The sequence below is a fragment of the Mus caroli genome, unplaced genomic scaffold (genome assembly GCF_978045245.1).
Source record: "Mus caroli unplaced genomic scaffold, Mus_caroli_1 scaffold_10, whole genome shotgun sequence".
NCBI lineage: Eukaryota > Metazoa > Chordata > Mammalia > Rodentia > Muridae > Mus > Mus caroli.
The window spans coordinates 107,002,395-107,021,719 of NW_028227265.1; the positions used below are offsets into that span (position 1 = coordinate 107,002,395).

Sequence of the window (19,325 nt, forward strand, 5' to 3'; positions counted from 1 at the left end):
CTGGAACACATAGCAAAAGCCCTATCAGGAAACAGACAAGCAAACCACTGGTGGCCTCTGATGTTTCCTACCTACTGTGGGCTTTCTCAGCTATTGGAGCTGCTGCGCTGGGGATTTGGGGTGCGGAAAGAAGTCACAGGATTGGGGGAGGGCCGAGAAGTTTTGGTGAATGGGTAGATAAGGGCTGACTGGGTACAAAAGCGACGTGTTTAGAAGGTGAGTACGTTTGGGGCAGAGGACAGCGGGGCTCTGGATTTATAGAGATGGATGAAAGCTTTGAGGGACAAGGAGTGGGCATGGGCAGAGCTCCCATCAGGGGACCTTGAAGGGGAAACAGCAAGTTGAGTACTGTTCAGGGCAATGGCTTCTGTCCCTGGATACAGGGGGTTGGATGGGAAGCCTGACTCCTAAGAACTTCAGGCTTGTGCCCCCTAGTCCCAGTGTCATGGGGTGGTGCACCCCAGGAAGCCAAAGGAAACATAAACATAGCCTTTGAGAGCATGAGTGAGTGGGATTTTCATGTGCAAAATTCAAGTCCATTTTTTTGTGGTTTTTGTTTTTACAGTAAGTCTTGTTTTGTAGCCTAGGTTGACCTTGGATACTGTTCCACTCCTGCTAAGCCTCCCGAGCATAAGAGCCCAGGTGTGTGCCACCACACCAGCTCCGGTCCACTCTCAAGGTGGGACAGCCAACTTCCTGCCATTTGCCAACTCACCTTACTTCCCAGGCTCCTTCCATTCCGGGAGGACCTTGTTGGAGAATGGGGGCAAAGAATCATCTTAGAGCCTGCTCTGCTCCCAGATGACTTCCTGTGAGGTCAAAAGCCATGGGAGAGGAGTGCCTTGCTGGGAGGTGAAGCCGGAACAAAGGTTTGAGCATCACCCGGCAGGTACCTCACCACCTGTTGATGCCAGGAGACAACAGAAGACCTATAGTGGAGATTGGGAATCTCTCTTGGTAGGGAGGGAGGAGACATGTTTCTAGAGAAAAGGGTCTGGTGATCCTTAGGTATAGCTGTGACCATTTCTTTTCTTCCCTTAACTCCATGGGCCTGCAGCCACATTTGAAGTATATTTGAGCCACTTCCTGCATGGGAGAGATGCGGGTCAGGATGGCTAGAATGTGCTACAATGCAGCTAGGGCCGACCTTCCCACTTGGTCCTTTGGGTTTCAGTGGAAGACGCCCTCAGGCTGCCCAAGCTCTGTATCCTACCCATCCCAGGGCCTAGACAAGCGGCTGGCTCTTTCCCGATGAGCAGCAGGTGGCGCCTGGAGGCAACTGGAGCTGTGAGCCCTCCTGCTTGGCCCTGCTCCTTATGCACGATTCTCTCTCTGTACTGGGCCCCGGAGAAGGGCTTGCTGCAGCAGATTGATCTGCCAGCTGTGATTTGTCATCTCCGAGACAGGAGCTGTTTTCTCTTGCTTCAGGAGGCCCCTTCGACACCTGCTTTATTTTTCTTCCTGCGCTGACGTGACGGAAGACAGGTGTTAAACTACTTAATCACTTTAAAATTGTTTTAATTTTCTGTTTTTTATTGATCGTTCCAGCACCAATTAATCAGCTCACTGGACCAGGCAGTTAGTACATTAAAAATTGTCAGGGAGGCCGTGCATCTTGCAAAATGTCTAAAAAAATATTCGGCTAACAAATTTTGTTTTCCCTTTGGCATGCAACAGTCCTTGGCCCATAGAACTACCTACCGCTCAGAAAGGACTCCTTCCTCTGGGGGGTGTCCACTTTGGGATAGTTGGGGTGTAGGAGGAACCCTGGCCCAGGCTCGCCGTGGAGCGAAGCAGAAGCAGGGAGGGACATTTTGATTGCCTGGTTGGTCGCATCTCCCCTCCACTTTTGTTTGTGAGGCTGCCCTGGGTTGGCTTTACCAGGTTTACACACAGTAGCTGGGTTTCCCTGCCCCCCAGACACCAGCACATTTGACTGTCTTTCTGACAGTGCTGAAGCGTTCTCCCTGGGGCAGAGGCTGGCTGAACTTGGTCAACTGTCTTGGCAGGCAGCTGTGTCAAACTGTCCTATCCCCACCCCACCCCCAGCCCCATCCCACAGTGGGCCTGAAGCCCTTGCTGGGTTGCTATTCTGCCGCCACTGCCGTCACTGTGCCCTGTGCCCTGTGCACCCTTGATTCATCTGTAATCACCCCACTTAAAGATGATCCAGTAACTGCCTAAGTGTTCTCTCTGAGTTACATAAGCCATAGATGCCCTCTCTCTAGGAGCCCCCGCATCACTTCTAGAATGCAAACACTTGCTTTTTCCCTTTGTTTCCCCATTTGGGTCTGATTTCCTTTCGCTTAGTTAGGGCAAGTCCTTCATTATTTCCTGGAACATTTGTACTATTGTTAGCCTGCCTGCGGAATCTGGATTGTTGTTGCTTCCCTCACCCACTTCCCTCCTCCAGGTCCTGCCATCTTACTCCTCAAGAGAGTCACTTTCACCCCACCCCACCCCTTGCCATTGTCACAGGGGACTCCGCCAAACCTCAGGCAGCCTTTTTCAGAAGCAGGGACCCCAGATCCTTTCTGGAAAGGCCGGGACACGAGCCGTGCAGTGGAGATGTAAGGCCTCGGAGGGACAGGCCCAGTGTGCCCTGCATTCTGGTGGCTGCCCGCAGCCCCACCTGCTCTGTATTAATTGTTATGTGATTGGGTTAGGACATAGAAGCTAATATTGATTTTTCTCTCTGGATGCCTCAGTTTTATTTGCTCACATCTGCCTTGTGTTTAATTGGTGCTGTGCTCGGGGGAAACGAGAGATTGTATCAGCCTGTTGGGGTTCTTTCCCTGGGCACGCTGGCATGCACACACCCAGCACCTCCCTCTCTCAGCCCCTCCCTGACCCTCCCACCTCCGGGCATTCCTAGGGTGTGAGGGGAGTGGACAGGAACCCTGATGGATCCTTGTTTTTAACACTTGACCTCATAAGTCTGGGTTGATTTCCAGCCCCCCCCCCCCCCCCGCATGAAGTGTGTGTGCGGTGTGTTGTTGGTGTGTGTGTGGGGGGGGGAGAGCTGGAGGGGAAGGAAAAACTGTCTCTTTGGAGGCAGACCTGGGTTCATATCTACCTTCTCTGTGCATATGTTCTGAGGCTAACCCATTGCATTTTGCTGTACCCTAATGTCTCTTCCCTTATTGAAGAGTCCTGCTGTGTAGGATTCTCAGAGATTTCGTGGGAGCCTATATAATGCTTGGCACACCGTAGGTGCTCAATAAACAGCACCTCCTTTGTCCATGTCCTCTTCAGCCTTGGCAACTAAGAGATCAGTCCAGAACACCTTGTCTGTGTGGGACCAGCGGTGGCTGGTGGCCCCTCACCTTGCCTGAGGCCAGAACTTCCGTTTTCTCCCCTGCCTAGAATCGCCATTCCTACCACACCCAGGCTGGCGCCTGCAGTTTTTTTTTTCTTGACCGGATTGGCGTCTGGCCCAGTTCACCATGGACTTTCTGTGGTGAGGGGAAACCGGCAGAGCTGGAAGTAAACACCGGCTTCCTGTTGACCCACGCTAGCTCCCTGGCTAGGACAGGTGAGTGTGCCACCCTTGCCTTAGCAAGATTAATGGTGCTGTTTCCTCCTGGGAGAGGCCCCATGAAGACTCTGTGCATTTGTTTTCTGGACTGACCGTGGAGACGGAGGCCTCAAAGGGCCATGCAGCGGGAGCAGGTTTTCTATGTTCAGTGTTCCGGTTCCTCCCCAGGCCCGGGGTGGGGTGGGGGTGGGGCAGGAGAAGGAATTGCTGGTTAAGGAATGGAAGCTGCCTGATTCCATTGCTTTGAGTCTGGGGTGAGGAGGTGGGGTGTGATGGTAGAAACCACATAGTTGGGTAGAGCTGCTCCCTCGTGAGGGCCAAGAAGCCGAGTGGGGGGCAGCATCCCAAGATACCCTGGGAGAGCATACCCCAAAATAACCTAAAACTCCCGTTAGACCCCACTCTTAAAGTTTCTACCACGTCCCAAACGGAAATAAAGCTGTTAACACATGGACCGTGGAGGGTGCAGATCTGGACCACAGCTCCTCTGTTCCATGGGATTATCAAAGCCACATAACAGCCACTGCGCTGTACTACCCTGTGACGTCACCTACTGGCCGGGACTCTCGGGCTCCAGTCAGACACTCTTCCTCTGGTCCTCCTTTGCCAGATGCCACACACAGAACAGGGCCTCCCCTGTGAGCCCCTCCCACAGTTCCTCTCTCTGCAGGACAATGAACCTGCTTCTAGCCGTGCCTCCCAACCCAGGTACAAGATGTCCACGGGCCCGGAAAGAGTAACTCAGCTCTGAGCGCCATTTGAAATCTGATGAGGAGGGTTTCATAGAAAACTGACCCCCCTCGGGTAGTTTCCATTCCATCCTCTTGGGGGGGGGGGACGGCGGCCCTGGCTTCTATAAGAAAGCAGGCTGAGCATACCACGAGGAACGAGGGGGCAAGCTGCACTTGTCCGTGACCTCTGAGCTCTGTGCCTTCAGGTTCCTGCCTAGTTTGAGTTCCTGCCTTGGTTCCCCTCAGTCGGCCAAGACATACAAACCCTTTCCTCCCCAAATTGCTTTTGGTCATGGTGTTTCCTCACAGCAGTAGTGACCCAAACAGAGACACCAAGTAACCATGGGCCCAGAGCTCCAAAGCTATAAGTCAAACGCACCTTTCCTCTTTGTAGGTTGATGGTGAACTGCAGTGACTTACTATGAATTGCAAAAACATACTAACAGGAAGCGACAGGACGAAGGAGTGTGGGTCTCCAGGTGCTTCCAGAGCTGAGGTCCCTTAAGCATCTTCCTCTCTTCCCCACACAGGCAGCGTCTTGCCACCAGATCAGCCAACAGAGTACTCCCACGAGAACCGAAAAGCTCTTTTCCAGAACACAGCTTCAGATACTTCACAATGTCTCAAGTACGAGAAAAGGGAGCTAGAGGGACAGCTCAAGGTTTAAAAGCACCAGCTGCTGCTCTTCCAGGACTTGGATTTGAGTCTCAGCAACTCCAGTTTCAGGGGTTCTGAGCCCCCTCTTCTGGCCTTCTCGGCACCAGGGACACACATGGAACACAGATTCACATGCAGGCAAAACGCCCATATACTCAAAATAATTTTCTTTAAAAGAAAGCAACATGTTAAAGCCTGGGAGCCAGAGTGGGTTTTCTGAAGTGAGACCCTCCTCACGTCACAATGGAAGGTTGGTGCCTGCCTCTATCCCTCCTCAGAGGGGATAACAGCCTCCTTTCGGCCTTTCTCTGCCTTTGGGAATTCGTGTCACCTGGCTACAGGAACAGAATTCAATCCAGGCCATTTGAGAACAACCCCAAGGGTGTTGGGATAGACAAACATTATGTCTCAGTCAAGCTGGGCTTTAAAAGTCACTGTTTGAGGCTGGTGAGATGGCTCAGTGGGTAAGAGCACCTGACTGCTCTTCTGAAGGTCCAGAGTTCAAATCCCAGCAACCACATGGTAGCTCACAACCACCCGAAATGAGATCTGACGCTCTCTTTTGGTGTGTCTGAAGACAGCTACAGTGTACTTACATATAATAAATAAATAAATCTTAAAAAAAAAAGTCACTGTTGTCCCCTCTGTCCATTCTGTGTGTCTTGGGGCACTGGCTAGCTGGTTCTTTCCAGTGTGTTATCATCTGCACCCAAGGAGTTCTAGGAACCCTTGGCAATCTGAGGAAGCCAACTGAAGACATCTGGCTGGGTGTCCCTGCTCTGTCCAAGGAGTCTATAGAAGGCACAAATTGTACATACACCGGGGACCTCTGACCTGGTGTCCTCCTGTCCGTGACTCACAGGGATGTAATTCCTGTCAAAATTCCAATGTCCCTTCTCATGTGAGTTAGAAAAAAAAATCCTGAAATTTATATGGAACCATTTTTTTAAAAAGAAGAAGGAGAAGCCAAAATAGCAAAGGCAAGCCCAGCAGAAGATGAACTAAGTCTGAGCCCTCAGACATTCCCTCACTTGAAGCTGCACTCTACTGCAGCAGCAATTAAAACAGCGTCATAGAGAGATGAGAACGGGCACACTGAGTATTGGAACTGAAAACGGTCCCAAACATACCAAGGGAGGACAACGGCTTCCTCCTCAGCGCTGAGACAACACCAGAAATACATCATGGTTCCTATGGGATTAGGCATTGTCTTAATCTTGTGACCATCTCAGGGTGGCCTTTTTTTCTTTTTTTAAATCTCCACCCCAAGGGAGATTTCCCCCTCACCCCCGGAGCTGGGCAGTGTTACAGAGCCTGGAGTGTGCAGGTTTCTAGTTGAGACAGTTTTGCCTTTAGCAGGCAGGACTTGGTTCCTAAGCTGATATTGTGCTCACTTCTCAAGGGAGAAGAGTAAATGCTGCACTCTTCGGGAAAGAGGGAGGGCAAGCAGGTTCGCAGAGGCAGTAGAGTCATGTTAGCTCTGAGATAGCTTTTCATTCTCATTCCTGTATAAACGAACATTTCCCTTGTAAACCTGTTCATCGTAATGAACGCCAATGCTTGCTACTTTCCTTTGCCCCATCACTGTGGGAAAATATGTTCAAGCTATATATTCAAAAAGGGATGACATCCAGACTGTGTAAAGGACTCAACTCAAATAGCTGGCCAACAAACAACTCAGTTAAAATTTAGGAGACTTGGCTGGGTGATGGCGGCGCACGCCTTTAATGTCAGCACCACTTGGAGGCCAGGGCAGGCAGATCTCTGAGTTCAAGGCCAGCCTGGTCTACAGAATGAGTTTCAGGTCAGCCAGGGCTTCACACAGAAACTCTGTCTCAAAAAAACAAAACAAACAAAACAAACAAAAACAAAACAAAACCCAAAACAAACCAAAAAACAAAACAAAACACAAACCAAACCAAAATAACAAACCAGAGCCTTGTGCGTGCTAGACACTCATTCTACCACTGAGTCCCATCCCCAGTCCGGGGGAATGTGAATTAAGACCATGATGATGTCATCTTCACACTGTTTGGTGTGGGTGTGACTAAGCAGGAGTCTTGTCCCCTGTTAGGGCGAAGCAAATCAGCTAACCCTTAGGCAACTCGCGACAGGAGTTTCCCAAACCAGACAGAACTCGATCCAGCCAACCTGGATTCTTATTCAAAAGGCCTGAAGTCATCTTCAGAAGAGACACTGGGTTTCTACACAGGGCTGTTCTCAATAGCTGAGGCGTGGCAGCATCCGCAGCAGAATCCTTAAAGTCAGGGGATTTGCCAAGGATGGAATCCTACTCACCCATGGAAAGGGGAGCCTGAGCCCCAAGAGACTCGCCTCAGCAGGTAAAAGCTCTTGCTAAGGCTGCAGACCTACTTTGGATCCCCAGGACTTAAACAGTGTAGAGAGAGTCAACTCATGAAAGTTCTCTGACCTTCATGAACCGCCCCCCCCCCCGCCCCGCCCCATACACAAATAAATGAAATGGAAGGTTTTTAATGAGAAAGGATATCCTCCTTTTGGATAATAGGGGTGGAACTGGAAAGCAAGCTGTGCATATAAAGAGAGAATGGAAAAACAGATCTGCGCAATCTCCCTTATCCGTGGAGTTGAAGACCACCAAGCTCAGACGCAGGAAGCCAAACAGCGATCTCAGCGGGCCGGTGAGGAAAACAGGGCATCAACTCTCAGACAAGAATGGGGCTTTCTGTTTCTAGCTCTACTGTGCCACGTGGTGACAATGGTTAGCATAGTGTGCGTACAGACCCAGAGGCTATTCCTGATGGGCATGACAGTCCATGGGCAGTGAGTGACATTAGCTCACTGAACACTTCTAACAAGCCTTGCAAGGATCAACTGTGAGCTTAGTCATTACACCTCTGATTCTAGCGTCTGTGGGTCTGTGGGTCCTTCTGTCACTTTAAGACGTGCCTCAGGGCACTGAGACCCAGAATTCCCTTCCGTCCTCAGAGCGTTCTTCTTTGAGATTCAGAGCACCTTTGAGGCTGGGTGGGTTGTTCCTGGATGATGTCAGCAGTTCCAACTGCAGAGCCAGGCACATACACGCACACTCGTGCACACAAACACACGTACATACACAAATACACGTACGTACATGCACACACATATACATACACACACACACACATATGCTCAGGTGGTCCTCTCTCCATCCTGCAGTGTTGTTATTCTTTCAATCCTGTTTTATTTGCTTGGTTTTGGTGCTGAGGACAGAACCCAGGGCAGAATGCTATGCACGTCCTCCAGCACAGAGCTGTGTCCCAGCCCTGATTTTTCATCAACTGTTATTATTTTTTTAATCTATAATTTGTTTTGTTTTATACAGTAGTTTACCCTATAGCTTGGCCTGTTCCTTTTTTTTTTTAACTTTAGATAACATTTTATTACACAAAGGTAGTCACATAATTGGTTTCTTCTTTACTTTGTACACAGTATTCTTACTCTTCACAGAAAAGTTACTTCTGAATTTCTCATCTGGCAAGCGCAAGCACCTCGATCCTGACAGAGATGGAACAGTACTCAAAATTTAGGATGGTCCCAAGTGCATACTCTCCTGCCTCAGCCTCTCAAGAGCTGAGATAATAGCTGTCTGCTACCATGTCATTCTTAAAGGTTTTTTTTTTTATCTAAATTTTCCTTTTTTTCCTATATTTTTATTGTGTTTTTATTTTATTTATAGTTTATTTTTATTTATTTATTGTATTGTATTATTATTTGTGTATTATAGTTAAAATTGGGAGCTCCAGAGTCAGCCTGGATTGAGCAGGAGGTTGCTCAGCAAACTGCATGGCTTCTCTGGTTTCTTACTCACTACCAATAAATCATAAAGAAGGTGTGAAGAATCACCCAGCCCTGAGGATATCTTGATAGTGAAATAAGATAAGGGAAGCATAGGGTACATCACAAATATCTAACAAATGCTCCTGGAGTATACCAGCGGGAGTTCACCAGCAATACAGTGGGAGGTGAGCACGACATTCAGAGAGCAAGATGAACGTGAGCTCATGTGTCCGGAGTACGGCGGCGCACACTTCTGCCTCAGCACCTTCATCTGGAGGATAGCAACGCCAGCCATCCGCAGCAGCTGGAAGGTGACTGGCTGAAGGGCACGGAACCCATGCAAGCATCCTTTACTGGTGGTGCGGGAGTCTTCACCCTAGACCACCACGCCCACGCCACGGCATTTCAGGGACAAGCGGGAAGCCCTGTTGCACCCCACTGATGCAGGGCAAAGCCTGGAGCCACAGGCACAGGCACAGAAGCCTGCGGGGGCCAGGCGAGTGGTATAACCCTGTGGACTCCAAATGTCGAGGGGGGGAAATGGTAAGTGGAGGGTCTCCTACTGGCACACGCTTTCCATAAAAGCACCATGTCCAAGATGGTGCCCCTGCAAGCTTCCGTTGATGCTGTAGTCCAGAGTTCCAAGAGAGTTTTCAGCGACATGAGCCTGAACCCCGCACCCCACCCCCACCCCCAGGCAGCAGCTGGCCCATGGGGGTGTGGGCACGTAAAGGAGCCAGTAGCTATGTGTCCCAGCCTTGACCACTAGTGTGAACCGGAAGAGGAAGAGTAGGGTGTGTGGTATTAAGTGCCCGTGCCCTTCTGGACTCAGAGCACAGTTCACTGGATCTCATCCATCTCACAGAACTTGTCTTCCAGCCTCAAGCTATAGTCAGGGCACCAGCCTTAAAGAAAAATGAATGCACTTGGTCCCAACGCTCCAGCTACCACTTGCCAAAGTGGGGAGCCACACACTGGCCTGTGTCTTTCACACATCCATCCTGCTATACCCCAATACCCGAGCCCTGTGATTCCAGTACTTGGAGACTAAGTCTAAGGTACCGCCCAGTTCAGGACTCATTTCTGATTCTAAGTAACTTGAACTGTGTCCTCACTTTGAAGAGACAGAAGGACCCAAAAAAGTTGAACTCCTTTTAAGGGTCACCAGCCTAGTGCATGATGGTGGAGTTTTCCAAGGCAGACCACCTCCCCAAAGGCTTTACTCCTTAGTCCTGTGGGAGTCAAGTTTCTACCCAGCAATCTTGTGGGAGACATGTGTTGGAAGCAAGGCTCTCAGTGTTTAAGAATGATATTTCCTGTTGGTATCTGCCAGCTACATTCATTTCTTTTCTTTTCTTTTTCTTTTTTCTTTGACATGGTCTCACTGTCTTCCAGATGTGGAATCTCAGCGTTTGCCTCTCTTTTTGCTGGAGGCCTGGCTAGCCTAGAACTGTTAAGTCAACCAGGCTGCCTTTGGCCTCACCTGTCTCTTCCTTTTGAGTGCTGGGATTAAAGGCCTGCTCCTTCATGCCATGTTCATTATTTTAATCTTGTTCAATCTTATTACAAAGTATGCATACATAATTATTATTCCATTGACAGATGAGTGAACTGAGTCACGGAAGTTGGAGCAGCTCACCCAAGGGTGCAGAGAGTGGCACAGCTCCGTCCACTGGCTTCCCTGTCCCGTGTCACTTGGGAGGGTTATGGAGTTCCAGGGTCAACCCTGAGGAAGGTCTGAGCACGGAGTCAGGTTCCAGAAATGGAAGCTCAGAATTTGTCTCGGGTTTGGATTGTGGCCATCCAGGTACGACCATTCTGAACCTGGCAAGACACCGCAGGCAGCTAACCTAGCCTCACCTGGCCTCACCTGAGTGCTAGGTTGGAACTAAAACTGTTCAGCCATTTTGCCCTCCCAGCTGCAGCAGAAGACGTGGCTGGCACCCCAACACAGCTGACCATGTGTCTATATCCCCCATGTCCCCCCTAAGATGATTTTAAACACCCTCAGCTGTCAGGGGCTACAGGTTGGTGCATTTGGTATGACGAACATACATCAACTAAAGAGCTAAACCTCCCTCCATCCCCTGTTGCCTAGGAATCCGAGTCAAACTGCCTGTAAGCACAAACTACGGAATACTTACCAACTCTGTGGCACGGGACACTGGGTCTCAACCTTCCTAATGGTGTTCCCCTTAAATACAGATCCTCGTGTTGTGGTGACCCCCAACCACAAAAATCATTTTCATTGCTATTTCATATAACTAACTTTGCTACTGTTGTGAATCGTAACTCAAATATCTATGTTTTCTGATGGTCTTAGGTGACCCCTGTGAAAGGGTTGTTCGATACCCCCACACACAAGAGTTGAAACCCACAGGTTGAGAACCACTAACATGGGCCCTCTATCTCCTGAAATCTAAGGACTCATATTTAGCCTTGTGGGTCTGAAGTCTGCTCAGGGTTCTCACTGTGCTGTCTTTCTAGGGTGTTACTAGCTCTCCTAATAAGTCCCGTGCTTAGAAGAACAGTGCACCTCAGTGTGCTTGAACTCCTAATCTGAAACCCATCACTGGGCACAGGACCCAGGTCCTTCTAATAGGAATGACACACTCGAGAGCTGTGGCCAAAATCTGTGCTCACCCATTAGACCCTGAGGTGCCTGTCAGGGAAGAAGTTGTGATGGAGGTAAGCAACGGGACTGTTCCCTTTCCCGTAACCCCAAAACACCTGGGATGTGGAAGAAAAGAAGGTAACGGAAGATAACAATTTGGTCTATGGATGATGGTTTCTGCTTCTGCTTTTTTTTTTTAAGACTGATTTATTTATTTATTTTACAAAGAATTTATTTCTATTAGTCACAGAGTGCATGTGTCTGTGAGCATGCATGCAGTACCTGAGGAGGCCAGAAGAGGGCGTCGGATCACCTAGAGCTGGAGTTAACAGGCCGTTGTGAGCAGCCTGTAGCTGCGAACCCAGCTCCCAGTCTTCCAGAAGAGCAGCAATAACCACCGAGCCATCTTTCCAGTCCAACTGATACCTTCATGACGTGAGAGAACACTGCCACTATTCCCTTTAGAAAAGTGCAGGAGCCGCGGGGAAGGTTTCTGGGATTTTCATCTTTATTCTAGTTTTGTTTTAAAAGCCTGGGTGTCCAGCAGCACTCCCAACCCCTTACCCTGCCTGGGGTTCGCCCAGTCTGGTGTCCCTATTGGAGGAGTGTGGCATTCAGAGCCCTTCTTTCTGTCCTGCTGAGATGCTCCCAAACTCTGATGGATGCCCTGGGTTGCCTTGGTGGGTACCTCCCAGAGACAACAAAGCCTTAGGATTTTCTCATCTGTTTCCCCTCTGCCTGGCATCCTCTCCTCTCATCTCTTTCCCAGAGTCTTCCTTGGTAGATCTGCGTCGACAGTAAAGTGCAGTTGGGGGCCACAGGGTCCTGAAACTCACGGTTAGAAGAGTTCCTGTTTTCAGGACCCGCCCCCCCCCTCCCCCAGCGGTGGGATCATTAGAAAGCACATCTGGACCTCAGGCTCCATCTTTTGCTGTGCAGTCCCAGCCTACGACTGGGTGCAGTACTTTGTGTGACTCCCTAACCAGCTGGTCCTTAGAGGGGAAAACAGAGCATCTGGAGCGCTCCATAGCCAGGTTCCCTGCTGCAAAAAATAAGCCTGCCTCACTTCAGAGCAGGGCTGACAGGGCAAGGGGCCCAGAGGGGAGGAATGACAGAGAGGTGCGCCATCTCCTCCCTTGGGGCACTCACCATCTCTCTTCTCCTTCCCTTCCTTCCCTCTAGCTTCCTCCTCCTCCTCTTCTTTCTTCTTCCTTCGTCTTTTCCTCCCCCTCCCCCCAACTCCTCTTCTCTGGTCCCTGCCCACAGCGGACTGCACGGAAAGGGGAGGGAGGGGAAGGCTGGTCGGCGCGGCTAGCCCGGGGTCACACGCTGTGCGCGCCCAGGCTGAGCACGGAGAAGGCGGCCCGGTGCTTGCGCAGCAGCAGGCGGATCTTCTCGTCGTCCGAGTCCGGGTCCAGCGGCTTGTTGTACTCATCGTCCTCGTTCTCCGAGGCCGCGCGGTCCCCGCTCGCACCGCCCGGGGCCCGGGGCGTGGAGGACGAGGGCTCCAGGGCGCTCTTCTTCCTCCACTTGGTCCGGCGGTTCTGGAACCACACCTGCAAAGAGCAACCGGGGTGCCGCGGCGGGCTCCGTTACTGCCGCCTCGCTACCCCAGAGTACAGACTATGCACCATTGCACCGAGCAGCAGCCTGACACTTGCATTAGCCGCAGGGGGAAATAGAATAAAGTTAGATAAAAGCGTGCCACAGCCCTTTCCTGTGCTATAACAACCCTCCCTGAGCTGCAGCTTCCTCCTTGCCTCGGGTGCAGTCTAGGCATCTGGACCAAAGCCCCCCTCCTCAGCCCCCCCCCCCCGAAATGCCACTGGTTAGAATTGTCCCTGGGACTCAGGACAGTGTAAGGTAGAGCCCGGGCCTAGCATGCCCTGGCCCTCCAGTCCACCTCCAGCAAGAAACGCAAAAACGGAGTAAATGAATGAATGAATGAATGAATGAATAAAGCTAACTTTACACATCTCCAGGAACCTCGTGAATAATTGTCCCCTAGAAAAATAACATGTACGCTAAGATGGCTGAAGATCGTGGTGCCCTAAAGAAGCAAAGAAACGTGCCCTACGGACCTAAGCTCCTTCCACCTCCACACCACAGCCTTCTCGCATGGCTGTAACTATCTGCTGAGGTAGCATTTGCCCCAGAACCCCCCTAATCTGTTCACACTTCTTCATTTCTTCATGGTGGCGGCGAGGTTGCAGTTCTGGGAGGTCTCATGGCTTTCTTCTCCCGTGTGCCCATCCAAAGTGTGGACAGACTAGGGTGGCAATGAAAACCCTTGTCCCTGGACCTTGAAGAGGTGGAAGTAGGGAGGCTGCCACCAGCTCCTCGGGGAGTCTGTGGCTGATCTCTGCCACTCTCCTCTGCATGGATGGGAACGGGGTGTATTATCTTCATTTTAAAGGTTGGGACATTTTAAAGCTGGTGAGTGTCCCACAGATCTCCGTTCAAATCTCAGCTCTGTGCTTGCGGGCCAGAAGACTCCAAACACCAGGCTTGATTAACTGACACTGTCTCTTCATCTGTAAAATGGGCCACTGTGCTGACTTCAAGAAAAGGTGAGACTTAATGGCGGTACTGTTTACAGGCTCTCAGATGGGGCTAGGTAGAGATGGCTGTCACTGCGTGCGCTCGTGGGGGGTGGGGGTGATTATTATAATCTCTACAGTAAGATGGGCAGCCACACCTACCTCTCACCCAGTGGCCTCCTGCCCCGGCAGGTGCTAGGCTGCCAGGCAGACTCTTTCTGCACAGACTCACCTTGACCTGTGACTCCGTCATGCCCAGGGAATAAGCCAGCCTCGCCCGCTCTGGGCCAGCCAAGTACTTGGTCTGCTCAAAGGTTTTCTCCAGGGCAAAGATCTGGTGGCCCGTGAAGGTAGGGCGGGTGTGCTTTTTCTTGTGGATAGTGTCACTCAGGGGGTCTGGAGCTGCCCAGAGGGAAGAAAGTATGGTCAGCAAGGTGAGTGGGACAAGACCCTGCCTGGAGGGAGGCCAGCCTGTCCTGAATTTTCCACAGGGATGTATTCTCCTACTGAGAAGCCATCGAGGTCCAGGAATATGGTGACACCTGTCAGTTGAACAGCACTTCTGGCATTCACAGTAATAGTCACTGTGACCTCTATCACATCTGAGTGGACAGGGCCCCTGGAGGGCAACTGCACTGGCTATAGAGGGCTTAGAACTAACTGGGTCTTGTGCCTTTCCTAGTTTTCCCATAATCCACTGATGCTGCCTAACCCAGGGGATGCATGGGAATTTCTTTTCTGTGCTAAGACACCAAGACAAGGATGCTCTTCCTTTCACCGAGGTATGCTTTCTATTGGATCCCGAAAGGGGTCGAGACCCAGCGGTTGAGAGCTACTATCCTAAAATTAGGATGAGTGTCTTCAGTTCGCTCTCCTTTCATGTTCAACTGACCACTGGGCTTTCTTGGTTATTTTCTGGTGTGTGTATGCATGCATGTACCAAGGCATGGGTGATACCTTCCAGCTGGCAACCAGACCTCCGGCGCCTCTGAATTCCTCCCCACTTCCTTTCTCTGAGCCCCCAGCTTCCCAGGCCCATTGAAAAAGCACAGAAGTGAAGGCTTCTGGCTCCAGTTCCTCCTCCGTGTGCTGCATTCCTAGCAGCCAGCCTGGAAGCCCGTCCTCTCTCAAACCTCTTGGAATCTATCATACAGCCTGGTTTTGGAGCACCAGAGTCCTCTAGAGAGCCCGGAGACCCCCCAACTCAGGCATGAAGGAGCTTGAGTCTCAAAGTAAGCAGAGTGCCCAAGTGCTGGGCTCCCCTGAAACTCATGTGCTCTGCTCTCATGTCATAGGCAGGGGACTTCAGCTCAGAAGAGGAAAAGGACCTCCTAATACAGTGGTTCTCAACCTTCCTAACGCTGCGACTCTTTGACACAGTTCCTCATGTTGTGGTGACCCCCTCCCTCCAACCATAAAATTATTTTGTTGCTACTTCATAACTGTGAATTTACTACTGGTACAAATTGGAAATATCTGACATGCAGGATCTCTGATATGTGACACCCCACCTCCCCATGAAAGGGTCATTCAGTCCCCAAAGGGGTCACGACCCACAGGTGGAGAACCACTATCCTAAAAGATATTTTTCTTTACTCTTGTGTTAAACTGACCACTGGTTTTCCTGGCTATTTTCTAGTGTGTGTATGCATTCAAGATGGAGGGGTGGGTCAGGATGGGGGACTGTAGGGTGGAGGTGTGGGAGAGACAGCATGAGCTTATAGTACCCCAAACTATAGGTCCCAAGAGATGAGTGAGGAAGGTGACTGTCATTCAGGCACAGACATGGAGGACAAGAGTTTTGAGGGTTTCCATCATTGATTCCAAATCCCTTATGCAGTGTGGGAGATAGAGATTAAACAGAAGGGGGCTTTGCCTCTGTCCCTGACACATGTTTATCTCACCCGGAGCTTTAGTGGTTCGAGGAGAACCCTGGAAGTCACTGCCACTCTCTCCCAGTATGCCCTACTGGCACATGCCCCGGGCGCTTCCTGGATCCCTGATTGGCATAATACCCACCCCCTCCACTCCAGTTCTCAGAAATCTGAGTCTCAGGGATGGGTGGGGTAAACTCCCCCCACCCCCCGCCGCCGCCCCGCTCCTCAGCAGTCAGGGCCAAGGTCATCTTAGCGCTCTGGTTCTGCCATTGCTGACATGAACGGGGGAACAGGAAGGTGGGTGATGGGCCCTGGATGGGACCCCAGTGGGTTTTTGGAACAATCCTATGTAACATTGGGCTCTTAGGGATACGATACTAAATTCATTAAGTTTTCTTCACCAGGGTAGCACTGTGCCCCACTGTGTGAAGGGGCGCCATGACTCCGGGCAGAAGCGAACTAAGCTACGTGCTGCACTCGGTGGAATGGGCTGTGTTCGTGGGGCCTGGAGAACCCAAGGTCCCTTGAAGGGCAAGAAGTGACTGTGGGTCTAGACACCTGTGCTAGGTAGAAGTAAGGAGGAGGGAGGAGGGTGGGATTCAGTTCTGCTGTGAGCTGAAAAGAGGGACCAGGAATTGGGCAGGGCTGTGTAATAGCGGCTGAGGTTAGGTAGGTCGCATGCAGCCCAGCCTTTAAAAGACCCCCACCTCCTGCCTTCTCCCCGGGTCAGGCTGGGCTGGGGGTGAAGGCCCTGTACTCACTGTTGCTGCATGGCCGAGCGCTGCCTCTCCAGTCCTGGCCTGTGTCTGCCCAGCAGTTCCGGGTCCGGGTCGGGTACTCATTCCCAGCCTTGGAAAAGCTCCCCACCTGGGGGCCATAGTAGACGCCCTGGGAGCTGAGTCCACCAAAGCCTGCCACGTGGGGGTAGCCAGAAAGGAGGCTGCTGTTCGGGGTGGCAACCGGTCTGCTCAGGATGTCAGTGATTCCATGGGGAGTCCCAGCCGCCAGCTGGGGGCCAAGTCCCGGAGGGCTGAGCTTGTAGAAGGAGTTCTGCACCGAGTACTGGCACATGGGAGCCTTCATTTCTGAGAACTGGGCCAGCTGTGTGTTGTTCAGGAGGAAGGTCCCCTGCAGGTTGGACTCCATGGTCTCCAGGTCAGCGAATCGGTAGTCCAGGAGCCCTTAAAGGCCAGCACTTCAAATGGTGGCCCAGAACCTCATGGCAGGTTTGGAGAATCAGAGCCCCCCCATCCCACCCCGAGCCTCAGACTGCCCTCTGGCTCGGCCCTTCCTCAGAGATGGGGCACCTACGTCAGCCCTCTGGCAAGTCAGGTGTCCAGAGAAGGTGGGCGGCCTTCCGCTTTCCCTCTCTCCCGCTGGGCCTAAGGAGGGGTGCTTTCCATACTCAGAGCACCCGGTTTCTCTGCCTCTGAGTCTGGGGGCCCTCCATCAGAAGTTTTAAGTTCAGAGAGGGGACATTTCCTTGATAAAGATATGGCCCATTAGAATACAGACCTGAGACTGGCTGAGCTGCAAGCGCTGTGTCGCCATTGGTTGGAGCCCACATGGGCCTCACATTGGCTTCTCCTAGACAAATTGCACTTTGAAAGATTGACTGTAAATCAGCCAGTCCGTATGTGTGTGCGTGTGTGTGTGTGTGTGTGTGTGTGTGTGCGCATGTGTGTGTGCTCATGTGCGTGTGTGAAAGAATTAGCTCTAGGCGCCCTGTGCCTGGTCACAGGCTCCATTTGCTTACCCAAGTCCAGTATCTAAGAAAAGGTGGGTGCTTGGAGGTAGGGACTGGAGGCTCCTGCGAAGTCAGAGAGAGAGAGAGAGAGAGAGAGAGAGAGAGAGAGAGAGAGAGAGAGAGAGAGAGAGAGAGAGAGAGATGGGCTCAGAGGTCACAGTCCCAAGCTGCCCCTGTCGGAATGAATGTGATGCTTTGAGGTGACATACAGCTGCTTCCCTTCCTCCCGGGTAAGTGGGGAGACTGAGCAATCACTATTCTCTGGGGGAATGCAAATCTCTGGCCTTGAGACCACCGGGTGGGAAATGTCTCACTTAGGGAGTGGGCCGTGGAACAGCTCTGGGAGTTGCAGGGGTGTGGGGGTCAGAAGGTTCCTGTCTCTCCCAGCCAGCCTTTCTTGGTCTCTTGAGTAGTCCGTCTGGCTGTGTCCTGGGTGAAGTCTCTCTCTCTCCTGTGAGCAGCCCTGGGCTCCTGAGGCAGAGACCTAAGCAGGGCAGTTGGGCTGAGGCTTGGGACTACACTGACTATAAGGACACCACCATTCACTTTGTTTCTGAGGAATTTTTGCAATCTGATGATTCTTGTGGGCACCATCTCTCAGTTGACAACGGGGAAACAGAGGCACAGAGGAATCAGGGCTTGCCTGCCAGGCTAGTCTCTAAATTCTTTCCTGAAGTCACCCTCTGAAAGTGTGAAATGGCAGGCACAAGGTGATTGGCTATCTAAATGACTTCTTCCTGACCAGGCCACTGGGGCTTTGGGGAACACACTGTCTTGTGTTTGGAGGGATCTGTGTTTTCACAGGTGAGAGACAGAGCCTTGTCTTTGTTAGCTTTGGTTGAGGCAGAGGACTGAGGTGGAGAAAGCTGGCTTGCTGTGGAGAATTTGACTGTAATGTAAGCAGTACTTTCCGTGCCATAGGTGATTTAGGCAAGGATCAGATAGAAAGGCTTTTACGCAGGGCGAGATGACCTTCCTACAGGTTGGGATATTTTTTTGAAGACCTTTAAAATTAAGAGTCTCTCTCTCTCTCTCTCTCTCTCTCTCTCTCTCTCTCTCTCTCTCTCTCTCTCTCTCTCTCCCCATCAAAGAAGTCTAGAAAAGGATGCTGAATCCCTTGGGGCTGGAGTTACAGGCAACTGTGAGCCCTTCAGCTTGGGTGAACCAGACTCAGATTTCTTGGTGCCATCTCTTTGGCCTGAGGAAAAAAATTGTTTTGTTTTTATTTTTATTTTTCCACCATCCAAAAAAAAAAAAAAGGGCTGTATTTTGGAGTCAACTTCTAATTTATAACAAGTTTTACTTTCAAAACCAAATCAACAGGCCAACACATTGTAATTCACCCTGGAGGACTTAGGTATGCCACTGAGCAAGGAGTGAGCCTACTCTCTGCAGGACTCCCTTCCTCCACCCTCAGGACTGGGCTTGGCTTTTTGGAGTAGTTTCAGCCACTAAGCCATCAACAGGAATGGGTTCTGTTTTCTTTAATGACCTCTTTACAGTGTGCCTTCAACTGATTTTAGTTCTCAGCGACTCTCTGAGATGTTCTCTTTCTCCAGTCTCTATTAACTTTTGGTTGATAGCCCCCCCCTTCTGTGTATCTCTGTTCATCTTTGGCTGTCTGGACTTAGGACCCCCCCCCAAAAAAAAAGTTAGTAACTTTTGTTTTTGTTTTTTGGGTTTTTGTTTTGCTTTGTTGTTGTTTTTAGTTAGTAACAGTTTATGTTAGGTTTATGTTAGACCAGGCCATGCGTCAACTATTCCAGATTCCCAGACTTGCCACCCAACCAAGGCACTTGCGGTTCTGGAAGTGTTTTTAAAAC

At 51.0% G+C, this 19,325-nt stretch overlaps 1 protein-coding gene across 1 annotated transcript; it reads right to left on the reverse strand.

The window, feature by feature from the left end:
- Window positions 1-12,660: 12,660 nt before the first annotated feature.
- Nkx6-3 (NK6 homeobox 3) lies at window positions 12,661-16,901 on the reverse strand. The gene is made up of 3 exons (XM_085844325.1): window positions 16,517-16,901; window positions 14,111-14,280; window positions 12,661-12,894 (listed from the first exon to the last, which is right to left on the reverse strand). Exons 1-3 carry the CDS (start codon window positions 16,899-16,901, stop codon window positions 12,661-12,663), a joined length of 789 nt encoding a protein of 262 aa, XP_085700451.1.
- Window positions 16,902-19,325: the final 2,424 nt, after the last annotated feature.